The sequence below is a fragment of the Oncorhynchus keta genome, chromosome 14 (assembly GCF_023373465.1).
Source record: "Oncorhynchus keta strain PuntledgeMale-10-30-2019 chromosome 14, Oket_V2, whole genome shotgun sequence".
Lineage (NCBI taxonomy): Eukaryota > Metazoa > Chordata > Actinopteri > Salmoniformes > Salmonidae > Oncorhynchus > Oncorhynchus keta.
The window spans coordinates 7970393-7994534 of record NC_068434.1 but is presented as its reverse complement, the minus strand read 5'-3'; the positions used below and the strand labels follow the sequence as shown (position 1 = coordinate 7994534).

The 24142-nt window shown below is 38.6% G+C and overlaps 2 protein-coding genes across 3 annotated transcripts in view; one reads left to right on the top strand and one right to left on the bottom strand.

Moving 5' to 3' along the window:
• Window positions 1-24142, top strand: part of LOC127907163 (histone-lysine N-methyltransferase, H3 lysine-79 specific-like) — a 233665-nt gene that overhangs the window by 31818 nt on the left and 177705 nt on the right. The window contains exons 1-5 of one of the 2 annotated variants that reach the window (XR_008063560.1): window positions 1459-1652; window positions 2569-2693; window positions 8939-9070; window positions 12407-12450; window positions 19278-19335. The gene's annotated coding sequence lies outside the window, so the exon portion shown is untranslated. Of the gene's footprint in view, window positions 1653-2568; window positions 2694-8938; window positions 9071-12098; window positions 12451-17193; window positions 17894-19277; window positions 19336-24142 lie in introns of those variants that run through there. The other variant, XM_052460938.1, reaches the window with a different exon arrangement.
• Window positions 7341-23531, bottom strand: LOC127907162 (uncharacterized). Its single transcript, XM_052460937.1, has 2 exons — window positions 21418-23531; window positions 7341-7455 (listed from the first exon to the last, which is right to left on the bottom strand). The coding sequence occupies exon 1, from the start codon at window positions 23494-23496 to the stop codon at window positions 22066-22068; it is 1431 nt and encodes a 476-aa protein (XP_052316897.1). The 5' UTR covers window positions 23497-23531; the 3' UTR covers window positions 7341-7455; window positions 21418-22065.

The following is a 24142-nucleotide window of genomic DNA, read 5'->3' as shown; positions in this document are numbered from 1 at the left end:
TGGTCAATATTTCACATTGTCCTCCCACTATATATCTGCTATAGAGGTCAATATTTCACATAGTTCTCCCACTATATATCTGCTATAGAGGTCAATATTTCACATAGTTCTCCCACTATATATCTGCCATAGAGGTCAATATTTCACATAGTTCTCCCACAATATATCTGCTATAGAGGTCAATATTTCACATAGTCCTCCCACTATATATCTGCTATAGAGGTCAATATTTCACATAGTTCTCCCACAATATATCTGCTATAGAGGTCAATATTTCACATAGTCCTCCCACTATATATCTGCCATAGAGGTCAATATTTCAATAGTTCTCCAACTATATATCTGCTATAGAGGTCAATATTTCACATAGTCCTCCCACTATATATCTGCTATAGAGGTCAATATTTCACATAGTCCTCCCACTATATATCTGCTATAGAGGTCAATATTTCACATAGTCCTCCCACTATATATCTGCTATAGAGGTCAATATTTCACATAGTTCTCCCACAATATATCTGCCATAGAGGTCAATATGTGGCTCAGTTGGTAGAGCATGGCACTTGTAACGCCAGGGTAGTGGGTTCGATTCCCAGGACCACCCATACGTAGAATGTATGCACACATGACTGTAAGTCGCTTTGGATAAAAGCGTCAGCTAAATGGCATATATACTCTATATACTAATATTTCACATAGTTCTCCCACAATATATCTGCCATAGAGGTCAATATTTCACATAGTCCTCCCACAATATATCTGCCATAGAGGTCAACATTTCACATAGTCCTCCCACAATATATCTGCCATAGAGGTCAATATTTCACATAGTCCTCCCACAATATATCTGCCATAGAGGTCAACATTTCACATAGTCCTCCCACAATATATCTGCTATAGAGGTCAACATTTCACATAGTCCTCCCACAATATATCTGTCATAGAGGTCAATATTACACATAGTCCTCCCACAATATATCTGCTATAGAGGTCAACATTACACATAGTCCTCCCAGAATATATCTGTCATAGAGGTCAATATTACACATAGTCCTCCCACTATATATCTGCCATAGAGGTCAATATTACACATAGTCCTCCCACTATATATCTGCTATAGAGGTCAATATTTCACATAGTCCTCCCACTATATATCTGTCATAGAGGTCAACATTTCACATCCCAAAATGAACATGGAATCAGCTTGAATTCAGTTTAATGTCCGAGTATGAATCATTCTGTGATGTTTAGACTGTTCCAATAGTAGCACTGCTTACATCTCTTTCCCTAGATGTACATTAGTAATGAATGTGATGAACAGTCATTCCAATATGATGTATGGTATTTCATTAAATTATGTAATGAGACAGAAATTCAATGAACAATAATAACTAATGCATTCTGTTTTACATTATCATTATTCATGACTCTCCATCTTGGATAATGGATGATCAGCATTAGGTGAGTAATTACTTATTTGTCTGTTTTGTTTATTGACAACCAATAACACAAGACAAAGAACAGACCAGAGTGTTAATCTGATACTATAAAAACTACAGGCCTTGTGAACAGCAGTGTGTCTTCTTCAAGGCTACAAATTAAATCAGTTTCTTTACATTTATCAATACTCTCCCCAAATGTTCTCAAGGTAGGTTGTATTAGATGTATAGATGTTCTTCAAATTATCCAGATTTGACATACAATATTTCTCCCACTATATATCTGCTATAGAGGTCAATATTTCACATATTCCTCCCACAATATATCTGCTATAGAGGTCAATATTTCACATAGTCCTCCCATTATATATCTGCCATAGAGGTCAATATTTCACATAGTCCTCCCACTATATATCTGCTATAGAGGTCAATATTTCACATAGTCCTCCCACTATATATCTGCTATAGAGGTCAATATTTCACATAGTCCTCCCACTATATATCTGCTATAGAGGTCAATATTTCACATAGTCTTCCCACTATATATCTGCTATAGAGGTCAATATTTCACATAGTCCTCCCACTATATATCTGCTATAGAGCTCAATATTTCACATAGTCCTCCCACTATATATCTGCTATAGAGGTCAATATTTCACATCCCAAAATGAACATGGAATCAGCTTGAATTCAGTTTAATGTCCAGTATGAATCATTCTGTGATGTTTAGACTGTTCAATAGTAGCACTGCTTACATCCCTTTCCCTAGATGTACATTAGTAGTGAATGTATGAACAGTCATTCCAATATGATGTATGGTATTTCATTAAATTATGTAATGAGACAGAAATTCAATGACCAATAATAACTAATGCATTCTGTTTTACATGATCATTATTCATGACTCTCCATCTTGGATAATGGATGATCAGTATCAGGTGAGTAATTACTTATTTGGCTGTTTTGTTTATTGACAACCAATAACACAAGACAAAGAACAGACCAGAGTGTTAATCTGATACTATAAAAACTACAGGCCTTGTGAACAGCAGTGTGTCATCTTCAAGGCTACAAATTAAATCTGTTTCTTTACATTTATCAATACTCTCCCCAAATGTTCTCAAGGTAGGTTGGATTAGATGTATAGATGTTCTACAAATTATCCAGATTTGACATACAATATTTCTCCCACAATATATCTGCCATAGAGGTCAATATTTCACATAGTCCTCCCACTATATATCTGCTATTGAGGTCAATATTTCACATAGTCCTCCCACAAAATATCTGCCATAGAGCTCAATATTTCAGAGGGGTTGAGTTAAATGAGGTCGGAAGACACATCTCAGTTGAATACATTCAGTTGGACAACTGATTTCACCCTTTCCTTTCCCTTCCACAATATATCTGCCATGGAGGTCAATATTTCACATAGTCCTCCCACTATATATCTGCTATAGAGGTCAATATTTCACATAGTCCTCCCACAATATATCTGCCATAGAGGTCAATATTTCACATAGTCCTCCCACTATATATCTGCTATAGAGGTCAATATTTCACATAGTCCTCCCACTATATATCTGCCATAGAGGTCAATATTTCACATAGTCCTCCCACTATATATCTGCTATAGAGGTCAATATTTCACATAGTCCTCCCACTATATATCTGCTATAGAGGTCAACATTTCACATCCCAAAATGAACATGGAATCAGCTTGAATTCAGTTTAATGTCCGAGTATGAATCATTCTGTGATGTTTAGACTGTTCCAATAGTAGCACTGCTTACATCCCTTTCCCTAGATGTACATTAGTAATGAATGTGATGACCAGTCATTCCAAAATGATGTATGGTATTTTATTAAATTATTGAAATGAGACAGAAATTCAATGACCAATAATAACTAATGCATTCTGTTTTACATGATCATTATTCATGACTCTCCATCTTGGATAATGGATGATCAGGATGGGGTGAGTAATTACTTATTTGTCTGATTTGTTTATTGACAACCAATAACACAAGACAAAGAACAGACCAGAGTGTTAATCTGATACTATAAAAACTACAGGCCTTGTGAACAGCAGTGTGTCTTCTTCAAGGGAACAAACTAAATCAGTTTCTTTACATTTATCAAAACTCTTCCCAAATGTTCTCAAGGTAGGTTGGATTAAGATGTATGGATGTTCTTCAAATTATCCAGCATTTTCATATCATAGTCCTCCCACAATATATCTGCTATGGAGGTCAACATTTCACATAGTCCTCCCAGAATATATCTGTCCTAGAGGTCAATATTACACATAGTCCTCCCAGAATATATCTGTCATAGAGGTCAATATTACACATAGTCCTCCCACTATATATCTGCCATAGAGGTCAATATTACACATAGTCCTCCCACTATATATCTGCCATAGAGGTCAATATTTCACATAGTCCTCCCACAATATATCTGCCAAAGAGGTCAATATTTCACATAGTCCTCCCACTATATATCTGCTATAGAGGTCAATATTTCACATAGTCCTCCCACTATATATCTGCATAGAGGTCAATATTTCACATAGTCCTCCCACTATATATCTGTCATAGAGGTCAATATTTCACATAGTCCTCCCACTATATATCTGCTATAGAGGTCAATATTTCACATAGTCCTCCCACTATATATCTGCTATAGAGGTCAATATTTCACATAGTCCTCCCACTATATATCTGCCATAGAGGTCAATATTTCACATAGTCCTCCCACTATATATCTGCTATAGAGGTCAATATTTCACATAGTCCTCCCACTATATATCTGCTATAGAGGTCAATATTTCACATAGTCCTCCCACTATATATCTGCCATAGAGGTCAATATTTCACATAGTCCTCCCACTATATATCTGCTATAGAGGTCAATATTTCACATAGTCCTCCCACTATATATCTGCTATAGAGGTCAATATTTCACATAGTCCTCCCACTATATATCTGCTATAGAGGTCAATATTTCACATAGTCCTCCCACTATATATCTGCTATAGAGGTCAATATTTCACATAGTCCTCCCACTATATATCTGCCATAGAGGTCAATATTTCACATAGTCCTCCCACTATATATCTGCTATAGAGGTCAATATTTCACATAGTCCTCCCACTATATATCTGCCATAGAGGTCAATATTTCACATAGTCCTCCCACTATATATCTGCCATAGAGGTCAATATTTCACATAGTCCTCCCACTATATATCTGCTATAGAGGTCAATATTTCACATAGTCCTCCCACTATATATCTGCCATAGAGGTCAATATTTCACATAGTCATCCCAAATATATATATCTGTCAAAAAATGTAAATAAAATCAGCTTGAACAGTTTGATGTCTTAGTATGAAGCATTCAGTCATTCTCAGACTGCTCACATAGTAGTGCTGCTTACATCCCTTTCCCTAGATGTACATTAGTAATGAATGATGATCAGTCATATCAATATGATGTGTGGTATTTCATTAAATTATGAAATGAGACAGAAATTCAATGAAAAATAATAAATAATGCATTCTGTTTTACATGATCATTATTCATGACTCTCCATCTTGGATAATGGATGATCAGCTATGGGTGAGTAATTACTTATTTGTCTGTTTTGTTTATTGACAACCAATAACACAAGACAAAGAACAGACCAGAGTGTTAATCTGATACTATAAAAACTACAGGCCTTGTGAACAGCAGTGTGTCTTCTTCAAGGCTACAAATTAAATCAGTTTCTTTACATTTATCAATACTCTCTCCAAATGTTCTCAAGGTAGGTTGGATTAAGATGTATAGATGTTCTTCAAATTATCCAGCATTTTCACATCATAGACCTCCCACTATATATCTGCTATAGAGGTCAATATTTCACATAGTCCTCCCACTATATATCTGCTGTAGAGGTCAATATTTCACATAGTCCTCCCACTATATATCTGCCATAGAGGTCAATATTTCACATAGTCCTCCCACTATATATCTGCTATAGAGGTCAATATTTCACATAGTCCTCCCACTATATATCTGTCATAGAGGTCAATATTTCACATAGTCCTCCCACTATATATCTGTCATAGAGGTCAATATTTCACACACCAAAAATAAAATATATCAGCTTGAATTTAGCTTGATGTCTTATTTCACATAGTAATTCTCAGACTGCTCACATAGTAGTGCTGCTTACATCCCTTTCCCTAGATGTCATTAGTAATGAATGATGAACAGTCATTCCAATATGATGTATGGTATTTCATTAAATTATGTAATGAGACAGATATTCAATGACCAATAATCAATGCATTCTGTTTTACATGATCATTATTCATGACTCTCCATCTTGGATAATGGATGATCAGCACAACGTGAGTCAATTACTTATTTGTCTGTTTTGTTTATTGACAACCAATAACACAAGACAAAGAACAGACCAGAGTGTTAATCTGATACTATAAAAACTACAGGCCTTGTGAACAGCAAGCAGTGTGTCTTCTTCAAGGCTACAAATTAAATCAGTTTCTTTACATTTATCAATACTCCTCCCCAAATATTCTCAAGGTAGGTTCAAGATGTTACATAGTTCTTCAAATTATCAGAGAATTTTCACATCATAGATCTCCCACAAAATATCTGCTATAGAGGTCAACATTTTACATAGTTAAATGCGGAAGACACATTTCAGTTGAATATATCTCAGAGGTCAACTATTTAGGTATCCCCTTTCCTTTCCTTTCCCTTTCACATAGTCTCCCACAATCTATAGAGGTCAATATTTCACATAGTCCTCCCACTATATATCTGCTATAGAGGTCAATATTTCACATAGTCCTCCCACTATATATCTGCCATAGAGGTCAATATTTTACATAGTCCTCCCACAATATATATGCTATAGAGGTCAATATTTCACATAGCCCTCCTATAAAATATCTGCCATAGAGGTCAATCTTTCACATAGTTCTCCCACAATATATCTGCCATAGAGGTAAATCTTTCACATAGCGCTCCCACTATATATCTGCCATAGAGGTCAGCATTTCACATAGTCCTCCCACTATATATCTGCCAAAGAGGTCAATATTTCACATAGTCCTCCCACTATATATCTGCCATAGAGGTCAATATTTCACATAGTCCTCCCACTATATATCTGCCATGGAGGTCAACATTTCACACTCCAGAATGAAAATAGAATCAGCTTGAATTCAGTTTGATGTCCTAGTATGAAGCATTCAGTCATTCTCTGACTGCTCACATAGTAGTGCTGCTTACATCCCTTTCCCTAGATGTACATTAGTAATGAATGTGATGAACAGTCATTCCAATATGATGTATGGTATTTCATTAAATGATGTAATGAGACAGACATTCAATGAACAATAATAACTAATGAATTCTGTTTTACATGATCATTATTCATGACTCTCCATCTTGGATAATGGATGATCAGGATTTGGTGAGTAATTACTTATTTGTCTGTTTTGTTTATTGACAACCAGTAACACAAGACAAAGAAGAGACCAGAGTGTTAATCTGATACTATAAAAACTACAGGCCTTGTGAACAGCAGTGTGTCTTCTTCAAGGTTACAAATTAAATCAGTTTCTTTACGTTTATCAATACTCTCCCCAAATGTTCTCAAGGTAGGTTGGATAAAGATGTATAGAAGTTCTTCAAATTATCCAGAATTTTCACATCATAGATCTCCCACAATATATCTGCCATGGAGGTCAACATTTCACATAGTTCTCACACAATATATCTGTCAAAGAGGTCAACATTTCACCTTTCCCTCCCACAAAATATCTGTTGTAGAGCTCAACATTTTAGAGGGGTTGAGTTAAATGTGTAACGGTGTTCGTCTGTTGAAGGAGAAGCGGACCAAAATGCAGCGTGGTGGTTACTCATGTTCTTTAATGAAGAAACGACGATACATGAAATAACTATATATATACAAAAAACAACAAAACGAAACGCGAAAACCTATACAGCCTATCTAGTGCTAACTAACACAAAGACAGGAACAATCACCCACAAAATACACAGTGAAACCCAGGCTACATAAATATGGTTCCCAATCAGAGACAACGAGAATCACCTGACTCTGATTGAGAACCGCCTCAGGCAGCCAAGCCAATTCTAGACACCCCTACTCAGCCACAATCCCAATGCCTACAAAAAAACCAATACGACAACACAATAAACCCATGTCACACCCTGGCCTGAACAAATAATAAAGAAAACACAAAATAGTAAGACCAAGGCGTGACAAAATGCGGAAGACACATCTCAGTTGAATACATTCAGTTGGACAACTGACTAGGTATCCCCCTTTCCTTTCCCTTCCACAATATATCTGCCATGGAGGTCAATATTTCACATAGTCCTCCCACTATATATCTGCTATAGAGGTCAATATTTCACATAGTCCTCCCACTATATATCTGCTATAGAGGTCAATATTTCACATAGTCCTCCCACTATATATCTGCTATAGAGGTCAATATTTCACATAGTCCTCCCACTATATATCTGCTATAGAGGTCAATATTTCACATAGTCCTCCCACTATATATCTGCTATAGAGGTCAATATTTCACATAGTCCTCCCACTATATATCTGCTATAGAGGTCAATATTTCACATAGTCCTCCCACAATATATCTGCTATAGAGGTCAATATTTCACATAGTCCTCCCACTATATATCTGCTATAGAGGTCAATATTTCACATAGTCCTCCCACTATATATCTGCTATAGAGGTCAATATTTCACATAGTCCTCCCACTATATATCTGCTATAGAGGTCAATATTTCACATAGTCCTCCCACAATATATCTGCCATAGAGGTCAATATCTCACATATCCTCCCACAAAATATCTGTTGTGGAGCTCAATATTTCACATAATTCTCCCACTTTATATCTGCCATAGAGGTCAATATTTCACATATTCCTCCCACTATATATCTGCCATAGAGGTCAATATTTCACATAGTCCTCCCACATTATATCTGCCATAGAGGTCAATATTTCACATAGTCCTCCCACAATATATCTGCCATAGAGGTCAATATTTCACATAATCCTCCCATAATATATCTGCCATAGAGGTCAATATTTCACATAGCGCTCCCACAATATATATGCCAAAGAGGTCAATATTTCACATAGTCCTCCCACTATATATCTGCCAAAGAGGTCAATATTTCACATAGTTCTCCCACAATATATCTGCCAAAGAGGTCAATCTTTCACATAGCGCTCCCACAATATATCTGCCAAAGAAGTCAATATTTCACATAGTCCTCCCACTATATATCTGCCAAAAAGGTCAATATTTCACATAGTCCTCCCACAATATATCTGCCAAAGAGGTCAATCTTTCACATAGCGCTCCCACAATATATCTGCCAAAGAAGTCAATATTTCACATAGTCCTCCCACTATATATCTGCCAAAAAGGTCAATATTTCACATAGTCCTCCCACAATATATCTGCCATAGAGGTCAATATTTCACATAGTCCTCCCACAATATATCTGCCATAGAGGTCAATATTTCACATAGTCCTCCCACAATATATCTGCCATAGAGGTCAATATTTCACATAGTCCTCCCACTATATATCTGCCATAGAGGTCAATATTTCACATAGCCCTCCCACAATATATCTGCCATAGAGGTCAATATTTCACATAGTCCTCCCACTATATATCTGCCATAGAGGTCAATATTTCACATAGCCCTCCCACAATATATCTGCCATAGAGGTCAATATTTCACATAGTCCTCCCACTATATATCTGCCATAGAGGTCAATATTTCACATAGTCCTCCCACTATATATCTGCTATAGAGGTCAATATTTCACATAGTCCTCCCACAATATATCTGCTATAGAGGTCAATATTTCACATAGTCCTCCCACTATATATCTGCCATAGAGGTCAATATTTCACATAGTCCTCCCACTATATATCTGCTATAGAGGTCAATATTTCACATAGTCCTCCCACTATATATCTGCCATAGAGGTCAATATTTCACATAGTCCTCCCACTATATATCTGCTATAGAGGTCAATATTTCACATAGTCCTCCCACTATATATCTGCCAAAGAGGTCAATATTTCACATAGTCCTCCCACTATATATCTGCTATAGAGGTCAATATTTCACATAGTCCTCCCACTATATATCTGCTATAGAGGTCAATATTTCACATAGTCCTCCCACTATATATCTGCTATAGAGGTCAATATTTCACATAGTCCTCCCACAATATATCTGCTATAGAGGTCAATATTTCACATAGTCCTCCCACTATATATCTGCTATAGAGGTCAATATTTCACATAGTCTTCCCACTATATATCTGCTATAGAGGTCAATATTTCACATAGTCCTCCCACTATATATCTGCTATAGAGGTCAATATTTCACATAGTCCTCCCACAATATATCTGCCATTGAGGTCAAATATTTCACATATCCTCCCACAAAATATCTGTTGTGGGCTCAATATTTCACATAATTCTCCCACTTTATATATGCCAAAGAGGTCAATATTTCACATAGTCCTCCCACTATATATCTGCCAAAGAGGTCAATATTTCACATAGTTCTCCCACAATATATCTGCCAAAGAGGTCAATATTTCACATAGTCCTCCCACAATATATCTGCCAAGAGGTCAATATTTCACATAGTCCTCCCACTATATATCTGCCAAAAAGGTCAATATTTCACATAGTCCTCCCACAATATATCTGCCAAAGAGGTCAATTTCACATAGTCCTCCCACAATATATCTGCCAAAGAAGTCAATATTTCACATAGTCCTCCCACTATATATCTGCCAAAGAGGTCAATATTTCACATAGTCCTCCCACATATATCTGCCATAGAGGTCAATATTTCACATAGTCCTCCCATTATATATCTGCCATAGAGGTCAATATTTCACATAGTCCTCCCACTATATATCTGCCATAGAGGTCAATATTTCACATAGTCCTCCCACTATATATCTGCCATAGAGGTCAATATTTCACATAGTCCTCCCACTATATATCTGCCATAGAGGTCAATATTTCACATAGTCCTCCCACTATATATCTGCCATAGAGGTCAATATTTAACATAGTCCTCCCACTATATATCTGCAATAGAGGTCAACATTTCACACTTCAGAATGAAAATAGAATCAGCTTGAATTCAGTTTGATGTCCTAGTATGAATCATTCTGTGATGTTTAGACTGTTCCAATAGTAGCACTGCTTACATCCCTTTCCCTAGATGTACATTAGTAATGAATGTGATGAACAGTCATTCCAATATTATGTATGGTATTTCATTAAATTATGAAATGAGACAGAAATTCAATGAACAATAATAACTAATGCATTCTGTTTTACATGATCATTATTCATGACTCTCCATCTTGGATAATGGATGATCAGGATTTGGTGAGTAATTACTTATTTGTCTGTTTTGTTTATTGACAACCAATAACACAAGACAAAGAACAGACCAGAGTGTTAATCTGATACTATAAAAACTACAGGCCTTGTGAACAGCAGTGTGTCTTCTTCAAGGCTAAAAAATTAAATCAGTTTCTTTACATTTATCAATACTCTACCCAAATGTTCTCAAGGTAGGTTGGATGAAGATGTATAGATGTTCTTCAAATTATCCAGAATTTTCATATCATAGTTCTCCCACAATATATCTGCTATGGAGGTCAATATTTCACATAGTCCTCCCACTATATATCTGCCCTAGAGGTCAATATTTCACTTAGTTCTCCCACAATATATCTGCCATAGAGGTCAATATTTCACATAGTCCTCCCATTATATATCTGCTATAGAGGTCAATATTTCACATAGTCCTTCCACAATATATCTGCCATAGAGGTCAATATTTCACATAGTCCTCCCATTATATATCTGCTATAGAGGTCAATATTTCTCATAGTCCTTCCACAATATATCTGACATAGAGGTCAATATTTCACATAGTCCTCCCACAATATATCTGCCATTGTGGTCAATATTTATCATAGTCCTCCCACAATATATCTGCCATCGAGGTCAATATTTCACATAGTCCTCCCACTATATATCTGCCATAGAGGTCAATATTTCACATAGTCCTCCCACTATATATCTGCCATAGAGGTCAATATTTCACATAGTCCTCCCACTATATATCTGCTATAGTGGTCAATATTTCACATAGTCCTCCCACAATATATCTGCCATCGAGGTCAATATTTCACATAGTTCTCCCACAATATATCTGCCATAGAGGTCAATATTTCACATAGTCCTCCCACAATATATATGCTATAGAGGTCAATATTTCACATAGCCCTCCTATAAAATATCTGCCATAGAGGTCAATATTTCACATAGTCCTCCCACTATATATCTGCCATAGAGGTCAGCATTTCACATAGTCCTCCCACAATATATCTGCCATCGAGGTCAATATTTCACATAGTCCTCCCACTATATATCTGCCATAGAGGTCAGCATTTCACATAGTCCTCCCACTATATATCTGCCATAGAGGTCAATATTTCACATAGTCCTCCCACTATATATCTGCCATAGAGGTCAATATTTCACATAGTCCTCCCACTATATATCTGCCATAGAGGTCAACATTTCACATAGTCCTCCCACTATATATCTGCCATAGAGGTCAATATTTCACATAGTCCTCCCACTATATATCTGCCATAGAGGTCAATATTTCACATAGTCCTCCCACTATATATCTGCCATAGAGGTCAACATTTCACATAGTCCTCCCACTATATATCTGCCATAGAGGTCAATATTTCACATAGTCCTCCCACTATATATCTGCTATAGAGGTCAATATTTCACATAGTCCTCCCACAATATATCTGCCATAGAGGTCAATATTTCACATAGTCCTCCCACAATATATCTGCCATAGAGGTCAATATTTCACATAGTCCTCCCACAATATATCTGCTATAGAGGTCAATATTTCACATAGCCCTCCTATAAAATATCTGCCATAGAGGTCAATATTTCACATAGTTCTCCCACAATATATCTGCCATAGAGGTAAATATTTCACATAGCGCTCCCACTATATATCTGCCATAGAGGTCAGCATTTCACATAGTCCTCCCACTATATATCTGCCAAAGAGGTCAATATTTCACATAGTCCTCCCACTATATATCTGCCATAGAGGTCAATATTTCACATAGTCCTCCCACTATATATCTGCCATGGAGGTCAACATTTCACACTCCAGAATGAAAATAGAATCAGCTTGAATTCAGTTTGATGTCCTAGTATGAAGCATTCAGTCATTCTCTGACTGCTCACATAGTAGTGCTGCTTACATCCCTTTCCCTAGATGTACATTAGTAATGAATGTGATGAACAGTCATTCCAATATGATGTATGGTATTTCATTAAATGATGTAATGAGACAGACATTCAATGAACAATAATAACTAATGAATTCTGTTTTACATGATCATTATTCATGACTCTCCATCTTGGATAATGGATGATCAGGATTTGGTGAGTAATTACTTATTTGTCTGTTTTGTTTATTGACAACCAGTAACACAAGACAAAGAAGAGACCAGAGTGTTAATCTGATACTATAAAAACTACAGGCCTTGTGAACAGCAGTGTGTCTTCTTCAAGGTTACAAATTAAATCAGTTTCTTTACGTTTATCAATACTCTCCCCAAATGTTCTCAAGGTAGGTTGGATAAAGATGTATAGAAGTTCTTCAAATTATCCAGAATTTTCACATCATAGATCTCCCACAATATATCTGCCATGGAGGTCAACATTTCACATAGTTCTCACACAATATATCTGTCAAAGAGATCAACATTTCACCTTTCCCTCCCACAAAATATCTGTTGTAGAGCTCAACATTTTAGAGGGGTTGAGTTAAATGTGTAACGGTGTTTGTCTGTTGAAGGAGAAGCGGACCAAAATGCAGCGTGGTGGTTACTCATGTTCTTTAATGAAGAAACGACGATACATGAAATAACTATATATATACAAAAACAACAAAACGAAACGCGAAAACCTATACAGCCTATCTAGTGCTAACTAACACAAAGACAGGAACAATCACCCACAAAATACACAGTGAAACCCAGGCTACCTAAATATGGTTCCCAATCAGAGACAACGAGAATCACCTGACTCTGATTGAGAACCGCCTCAGGCAGCCAAGCCAATTCTAGACACCCCTACTCAGCCACAATCCCAATGCCTACAAAAAACCAATTCGACAACACAATAAACCCATGTCACACCCTGGCCTGAACAAATAATAAAGAAAACACAAAATAGTAAGACCAAGGCGTGACAAAATGCGGAAGACACATCTCAGTTGAATACGATCAGTTGGACAACTGACTAGGTATCCCCCTTTCCTTTCCCTTTCACAATATATCTGCCATGGAGGTCAATATTTCACATAGTCCTCCCACTATATATCTGCTATAGAGGTCAATATTTCACATAGTCCTCCCACTATATATCTGCTATAGAGGTCAATATTTCACATAGTCCTCCCACTATATATCTGCTATAGAGGTCAATATTTCACATAGTCCTCCCACTATATATCTGCCATAGAGGTCAATATTTCACATAGTCCTCCCACTATATATCTGCTATAGAGGTCAATATTTCACATAGTCCTCCCACAATATATCTGCTATAGAGGTCAATATTTCACATAGTCCTCCCACTATATATCTGCTATAGAGGTCAATATTTCACATAGTCTTCCCACTATATATCTGCTATAGAGGTCAATATTTCACATAGTCCTCCCACTATATATCTGCTATAGAGGTCAATATTTCACATAGTTCTCCCACTATATATCTGCTATAGAGGTCAATATTTAACATAGTCCTCCCACTATATATCTGCTATAGAGGTCAATATTTCACATAGTCCTCCCACTATATATCTGCTATAGAGGTCAATATTTCACATAGTTCTCCCACTATATATCTGCCATTGAGGTCAATATTTCACATAGTCCTCCCACAATATATCTGCCATAGAGATCAACATTTCACAGGGATTTCTTCCATTGACAGAGAGGCGGACCAAAGCGCACATGGTTGTTTTGATTCATGTTTTAATAAATCACTTTCCATGAACAAACTAACAAAAACTAGAACCGTGAAAACCCAAAACAGTCCTATCTGGTGCAAAGACAGAGACAGGTCAATATTTCACATAGTCCTCCCACTATATATCTGCCATAGAGGTCAACATTTCACACACCAAAATGAAAATAGAATCAGCTTGAATTCAGATTGATGTCAAATTATGAAGCATTCAGTCATTCTCAGACTGCTCACATAGTAGTGCTGCTTACATCCCTTCCCAAGATGTACATTAGTAGTGAATGTGATGAACAGTCATTCCAATATGATGTGTGGTATTTCATTAAATTATGTAATGAGACAGAAATTCAATGAACAATAATAACTAATGCATTCTGTTTTACATGATCATTATTCATGACTCTCCATCTTGGATAATGGATGATCAGGACAACGTGAGTAATTACTTATTTGTCTGTTTTGTTTATTGACAACCAATAACACAAGACAAAGAACAGACCAGAGTGTTAATCTGATACTATAAAAACTACAGGCCTTGTGAACAGCAGTGTGTCTTCTTCAAGGCTACAAATTAAATCAGTTTCTTTACATTTATCAATACTCTCCCCAAATGTTCTCAAGGTAGGTTGGATTAAGATGTATAGATGTTCTTCAAATTATCCAGAATTTTCATATCATAGATCTCCCACAATATATCTGCTATGGAGGTCAACATTTCACATAGTCCTCCCACTATATATCTGCTATAGAGGTCAATATTTCACATAGTCCTCCCACTATATATCTGCCATAGAGGTCAATATTTCACATAGTCCTCCCACTATATATCTGCCATAGAGGTCAACATTTCACATAGTCCTCCCACTATATATCTGCTATAGAGGTCAACATTTCACATAGTTCTCCATCAATATATCTGCCAAAGAGGTCAACATTTCACATATCCTCCCACTATATATCTGCCAAAGAGGTCAATATTTCACATAGTCCTCCCACTATATATCTGCCATAGAGGTCAATATTTCACATAGTCCTCCCACAATATATCTGCCAAAGAGGTCAATATTTCACATAGTCCTCCCACTATATATCTGCCATAGAGGTCAACATTTCACATAGTCCTCCCATTATATATCTGCTATAGAGGTCAACATTTCACATAGTCCTCCCATTATATATCTGCCATAGAGGTCAACATTTCACACTTCAGAATGAAAATAGAATCAGCTTGAATTCAGTTTGATGTCCTAGTATGAATCATTCTGTGATGTTTAGACTGTTCCAATAGTAGCACTGCTTACATCCCTTTCCCTAGATGTACATTAGTAATGAATGTGATGAACAGTCATTCCAATATGATGTGTGGTATTTCATTAAATTATGTAATGAGACAGAAATTCAATGACCAATAATAACTAATGCATTCTGTTTTACATGATCATTATTCATGACTCTCCATCTTGGATAATGGATGATCAGATTGGGGTGAGTAATTACTTATTTGTCTGTTTTGTTTATTGACAACCAATAACACAAGACAAAGAACAGACAATAGTGTTAATCTGATACTATAAAAACTACAGCTCTTGTAAACAGCAGTGTGTTTTCTTCAAGGCTACAAATTAAATCAGTTTCTTTACATTTATCAATACTCTCCCCAAATGTTCTCAAGGTAGGTTGGATTAAGATGTATAGATGTTCTTCAAATTATCCAGAATTTTCACGTCATAGTCCTCCCACTATATATCTGCCATGGAGGTCAACATTTCACATAGTCCTCCCACTATATATCTGCCATAGAGGTCAATATTTCACATAGTCCTCCCATTACATATCTGCCATAGAGGTCAATATTTCACATAGCCCTACCACAATATATCTGCTATAGAGGTCAATATTTCACATAGTCCTCCCATAATATATCTGCCATAGAGGTCAATATTTCACATAGTCCTCCCACTATATATCTGCTATAGAGGTCAACATTTCACATAGTCCTCCCACTATATATCTGCTATAGAGGTCAATATTTCACATAGTCCTCCCACTATATATCTGCTATAGGTCAATATTTCACATAGTCCTCCCACAATATATCTGCCATAGAGGTCAATATTTCACATAGTCCTCCCACTATATATCTGCTATAGAGGTCAACATTTCACATAGTCCTCCCACTATATATCTGCTATAGAGGTCAATATTTCACATAGTCCTCCCATTACATATCTGCCATAGAGGTCAATATTTCACATAGTCCTCCCACTATATATCTGCCATAGAGGTCAATATTTCACATAGTCCTCCCACAATATATCTGCAGTTGAGGTCAATATTTCACATAGTCCTCCCACAATATATCTGCTATAGAGGTCAATATTTCACATAGTCCTCCCACTATATATCTGCCATAGAGGTCAATATTTCACATAGTCCTCCCATTACATATCTGCCATAGAGGTCAATATTTCACATAGCCCTACCACAATATATCTGCTATAGAGGTCAATATTTCACATAGTCCTCCCACAATATATCTGCCATAGAGGTCAATATTTCACATAGTCCTCCCACTATATATCTGCCATAGAGGTCAATATTTCACATAGTCCTCCCACTATATATCTGCCATAGAGGTCAATATTTCACATAGTCCTCCCACTATATATCTGCTATAGAGGTCAATATTTCACACTCCAGAACGAAAATAGAATCAGCTTGAATTCAGTTTGATGTCCTAGTATGAATCATTCTGTGATGTTTAGACTGTTCCAATAGTAGCACTGCTTACATCCCTTTCCCCAGATGTACATTAGTAATGAATGTGATGAACAGTCATTACAATATGATGTATGGTATTTCATTAAATTATGTAATGAGACAGAAATTCAATGAACAATAATAACTAATGCATTCTGTTTTACATGATCATTATTCATGACTCTCCATCTTGGATAATGGATGATCAGATGAGGGTGAGTAATTACTTATTTGTCTGTTTTGTTTATTGACAACCAATAACACAAGACAAAGAACAGACCAGAGTGTTAATCTGATACTATAAAAACTACAGGCCTTGTGAACAGCAGTGTGTCTTCTTCAAGGCTACAAATTAAATCAGTTTCTTTACATTTATCAAAACTCTCCCCAAATGTTCTCAAGGTAGGTTGGATTAAGATGTATAGATGTTCTACAAATTATCCAGAATTTTCATATCATAGTCCTCCCACAATATATCTGCCATAGAGGTCAACATTTCACATAGTCCTCCCACTATATATCTGCCAAAGAGGTCAATATTTCACATAGTCCTCCCACAATATATCTGCCAAAGAAGTCAATATTTCACATAGTCCTCCCGCAATATATCTGCCAAAGAAGTCAATATTTCACATAGTCCTCCCACTATATATCTGTCATAGAGGTCAACATTTCACACACCAAAATGAAAATAGAATCAGCTTGAATTCAGTTTGATGTCCCAGTATGAATCATTCTGTGATGTTTAGACTTTTCCAATAGTAGCACTGCTTACATCCCTTTCCCTAGATGTACATTAGTAATGAATGTGATGAACAGTCATTCCAATATGATGTGTGGTATTTCATTAAATTATGTAATGAGACAGAAATTCAATGAACAATAATAACTAATGCATTCTGTTTTACATAATCATTATTCATGACTCTCCATCTTGGATAATGGATGATCAGTATCAGGTGAGTAATTACTTATTTGTCTGTTTTGTTTATTGACAACCAATAACACAAGACAAAGAGCAGACCAGAGTGTTAATCTGATACTATAAAAACTACAGGCCTTGTGAACAGCAGTGTGTCTTCTTCATGGCTACAAATTAAATCAGTTTCTTTACATTTATCAATACTCTCCCCAAATGTTCTCAAGGTAGGTTGGATGAAGATGTATAGATGTTCTTCAAATTATCCAGAATTTTCATATCATAGTCCTCCCACAATATATCTGCCGTAGAGATCAACATTTCTGTAAGGGATTTCTTCCATTGACAGAGAGGCGGACCAAAGCGCAGCGTGGTTGTTTTGATTCATGTTTTAATAAATCACTTCACATGAACAAACTAACAAAAACAAGAACCGTGAAAACCCAAAACAGTCCTATCTGGTGCAAAGACAGAGACAGGAACAATCACCCACAAACACACAGTGAAACCCAGGGTCAAGTATGATTTCAATCAGAGACAACTAATGACACCTGCCTCTGATTGAGAACCATACTAGGCCGAAACATAGAAATACCCAAATCATAGAAAAACAAACATAGACTGCCCACCCCAACTCACGCCCTGACCATACTAAATAATGACAAAACAAAGGAAATAAAGGTCAGAACGTGACAATTTCACATAGTCCTCCCACTATATATCTGCCATAGAGGTCAATATTTCACATAGTCCTCCCACAATATATCTGCTATAGAGGTCAATATTTCACATAGTCCTCCCACTATATATCTGCTAAAGAGGTCAATATTTCACTTAGTTCTCCCATAATATATCTGCCATAGAGGTCAATATTTCACATAGTCCTCCCACTATATATCTGCCATAGAGGTCAATATTTCACATAGCCCTCCCACAATATATCTGCCATAGAGGTCAATATTTCACATAGTCCTCCCACAATATATCTGCCATAGAGGTCAATATTTCACATAGTCCTCCCACAATATATCTGCCATAGAGGTCAATATTTCACATAGCTCTCCCACAATATATCTGCCAAAGAGGTCAATATTTCACATAGTCCTCCCACTATATATCTGCCAAAGAGGTCAATATTTCACATAGTCCTCCCACTATATATCTGCCATAGAGGTCAATATTTTACATAGTCCTCCCACTATATATCTGCCAAAGAGGTCAATATTTCACATAGTCCTCCCACAATATATCTGCTATAGAGGTCAATATTTCACATAGTTCTCCCACTATATATCTGCCATTGAGGTCAATATTTCACACACCAAAATGAAAATAGAATCAGCTTGAATTCAGTTTGATGTCCCAGTATGAATCATTCTGTGATGTTTAGACTTTTCCAATAGTAGCACTGCTTACATCCCTTTCCCTAGATGTACATTAGTAATGAATGTGATGAACAGTCATTCCAATATGATGTGTGGTATTTCATTAAATTATGTAATGAGACAGAAATTCAATGAACAATAATAACTAATGCATTCTGTTTTACATGATCATTATTCATGACTCTCCATCTTGGATAATGGATGATCAGTATCAGGTGAGTAATTACTTATTTGTCTGTTTTGTTTATTGACAACCAATAACACAAGACAAAGAGCAGACCAGAGTGTTAATCTGATACTATAAAAACTACAGGCCTTGTGAACAGCAGTGTGTCTTCTTCATGGCTACAAATTAAATCAGTTTCTTTACATTTATCAATACTCTCCCCAAATGTTCTCAAGGTAGGTTGGATGAAGATGTATAGATGTTCTTCAAATTATCCAGAATTTTCATATCATAGTCCTCCCACAATATATCTGTCAATATTTCCATAGTAGAGGATCAACATTTCTGTAAGGGATTTCTTCCATTGACAGAGAGGCGGACCAAAGCGCAGCGTGGTTGTTTTGATTCATGTTTTAATAAATCACTTCACATGAACAAACTAACAAAAACAAGAACCGTGAAAACCCAAAACAGTCCTATCTGGTGCAAAGACAGAGACAGGAACAATCACCCACAAAGACACAGTGAAACCCAGGCCACCTAATATGATTCTCAATCAGAGACAACTAATGACACCTGCCTCTGATTGAGAACCATACTAGGCAGAAACATAGAAATACCCAAATCATAGAAAAACAAACATAGACTGCCCACCCCAACTCACGCCCTGACCATACTAAATAATGACAAAACAAAGGAAATAAAGGTCAGAACGTGACAATTTCACATAGTCCTCCCACTATATATCTGCCATAGAGGTCAATATTTCACATAGTCCTCCCACTATATATCTGCTATAGAGGTCAATATTTCACATAGTCCTCCCACTATATATCTGCTATAGAGGTCAATATTTCACATAGTCCTCCCACTATATATCTGCTATAGAGGTCAATATTTCACATAGTCCTCCTATAAAATATCTGCCATAGAGGTCAATATTTCACATAGTCCTCCCACAATATATCTGCCAAAGAGGTCAATATTTCACATAGTCCTCCCACTATATATCTGCCAAAGAGGTCAATATTTCACATAGTCCTCCCACTATATATCTGCCATAGAGGTCAATATTTCACATAGTCCTCCCACTATATATCTGCTATAGAGGTCAATATTTCACATAGTCCTCCCACTATATATCTGCCATAGAGGTCAATATTTCACATAGTCCTCCCACTATATATCTGCCAAAGAGGTCAATATTTCACTTAGTTCTCCCATAATATATCTGCCATAGAGGTCAATATTTCACATAGCGCTCCCACAATATATCTGCCAAAGAGGTCAATATTTCACATAGTCCTCCCACTATATATCTGCCATAGAGGTCAATATTTCACATAGCCCTCCCACAAAATATCTGTTGTAGAGCTCAACATTTTAGAGGGGTTGAGTTAAATGTGTAACGGCGTTCGTCTGTTGAAGGAGAAGCGGACCAAAATGCAGCGTGGTGGTTACTCATGTTCTTTAATGAAGAAACGACGATACATGAAATAACTATATATATATACAAAAAACAACAAAACGAAACGCGAAAACCTATACAGCCTATCTAGTGCTAACTAACACAAAGACAGGAACAATCACCCACAAAATACACAGTGAAACCCAGGCTACCTAAATATGATTCCCAATCAGAGACAACGAGAATCACCTGACTCTGATTGAGAACCGCCTCAGGCAGCCAAGCCAATTCTAGACACCCCTACTCAGCCACAATCCCAATACCTACAAAAACCCCAATACGACAACACAATAAACCCATGTCACACCCTGGCCTGAACAAATAATAAAGAAAACACAAAATAGTAAGACCAAGGCGTGACAGAACCACCCCCCTAAGGTGCGGACTCCCGGACGCACCACAAAACCATAGGGAGGGTCCGGGTGGGCGTCTGTCCATGATGGCGGCTCCGGCTCGGGACGTGGACCCCACTCCATTAATGTCTTAGTTCCTCCCCCTTGCGTCCTGGGATAGTCCACCCTCGCCGCCGACCATGGCCTAGTAGTCCTCACCCAGAACCCCACTGGACTGAGGGGCAGCTCGTGACTGAGGGGCAGCTCGTGACTGAGGGGCAGCTCGTGACTGAGGGGCAGCTCGTGACTGAAGGGTAGCTCGGGACTGAGGGGTAGCTCGGGACTGAGGGGAAGCTCGGACTGAGGGGAAGCTCGGGACTGAGGGGTAGCTCAGGACTGAGGGGTAGCTCGGGACTGAGGGAAGCTCGGGACTGAGGGGAAGCTCGGGACTGAGGGGAAGCTCGGGACTGAGGGGAAACTCGGGACTGAGGGGCAGCTCAGCACTGAGTGGAAACCCAGCACTGAGAGGAAGCTCAGCACTGAGAGGAATCTCAGGCAGGTAGTTGGTTCCGGCAGATCCTGTTTGACTGGCAGATCTGGAAGAGTCTGGTTGACTGGCAGATCTGGAAGATTCTGGTTAACTGGTAGATCTGGAAGAGTCTGGCTGACTGGCAGATCTGGCTGCTCTGGCTGCTCCATGTAGACTGGCTGCTCTGGCTGCTCCATGCAGACTGGCAGCTCTGGCTGCTCCATGCAGACTGGCAGCTCCATGCAGACTGACAGCTCTGGCTGCTCTATGCAGACTGACAGCTCTGGCTGCTCTATGCAGACTGGCAGCTCTGGCTGCTCTATGCAGACTGGCAGCTCTATGCAGACTGGCAGCTCTATGCAGACTGGCAGCTCTATGCAGACTGGCAGCTCTATGCAGACTGGCAGCTCTGTGCAGACTGGCTCTCTATGCAGACTGACAGCTCTGGCTGCTCCATGCAACCTGGCAGCTCTGGCTGCTCCATGCAGACTGACAGCTCTGGCTGCTCCATGCAGGCTGGCAGCTCTGGCTGCGCTGAACAGGCGGGAGGCTCCGGCAGCGCTGTAGAGGAGGAAGGCTCTGGCTGCGCTGAACAGGCGGGAGGCTCCGACAGCGCTAGAGAGAAGGAAGGCTCTGATAGCGCTGGAGGCGAGGCGCACTGAAGGCCTGGTGCGTGGTGCTGGAACTGGTGGTACTGGATCGAGGACACGCACAGGAAGCCTGGTGCGGGTAGCTGCCACCGGAGGACTGGTGTGTGGAGGTGGCTCTGGATAGACCGGACCGTGCAGGCGCACTGGAGCTCTTGAGCACCGAGCCTGCCCAACCTTACCTGGCTCGATGCCCACTCTAGCCCGGCTAATACGAAGAGCTGGTATGTACCGCACCGGGCTATGCACCCGCACTGGAGACACCGTGCACTCCATAGCATAACACATTGCCTGCCCGGTCTCTCTAGCCCCCCGGTAAGCACAGGGAGTTTGCGCAGGTCTCCTACCTGGCATCGCCATACTCCCTGTGAGCCCCCCCCAAATAATTTTTTGGGGCTGACTCTCAGGCTTCCATCCGCGTCGCCGTGCTGCCTCCTCATACCAGCGCCTCTCCGCTTTCGCCGCCTCCAGTTCTTCTTTGGGGCGTCGATATTCACCAGGCTGTGCCCATGGTCCTTTTCCGTCCAATATCTCTTCCCAAGTCCAGAAGTCCTTTGATCGCTGCTCCTCACGATTAACAGGGGGAGTTGGCTCAGGTCTGTCTCCTGACTCTGCCACACACTCCCTGAGCCCCCCCCAATACATTTTTGGGGCTGCTTTTCGGGCTTCCTTGCCAACCGTGTTCCTCATATCGTCGGCTCCTCTCTCCGGAGGGCTGTATAGGTTATCTTTTTTTTTTAAATAAAAAATAATTTATTATCTTCAATACCATTCATTCTTTACAACTCATAATTTTCATACATACTCAAATAATGGTATTTTAATTTAAATAATTTAACTAAACATAAACCCCAAACAAGACCTCAGGGAGCATCTTCCCTCCCCGTCACCCTACAAAATACCTTTCCCTATCTCCCCGTCCCTAATCTATCCCCTTACAAATCTAAATGACACCCAGCCCTAAACCCCCTTCCACCTCTCCCGAGCAGCATGCTGCCCCCACTTCCTCTCCTCCCTCTTCATCCTCCCCCTCAAATCTCATTCCACCCTCCTCACTATCCCTTCCACCCCCCAATCTCTCCCTGTCTTCACCATGTTCTGCCTGGCTTCCCACAGCCCCCGTTTAAAGAGACTCATGAGAAGCCAGAGCAGAAACCTGTCCCTATCCGTCCCTCTCGCTCTCCCTACACCTCTCTCTAACCTGGCCCACGTCAATACAAAATCCCCCCTTACCAAACCTAACAACACCCGTGCCCTAGCCCATACTACTCCGGCAAAGGCACAGTCCCAA

What these genes read in the sequence shown, in the direction of transcription:
- LOC127907162 (XM_052460937.1), bottom strand. Translation starts at nt 23,496, where the DNA reads ATGTATTGGGGGGGGCTCAGGGAGTGTGTGGCAGAGTCAGGAGACAGA.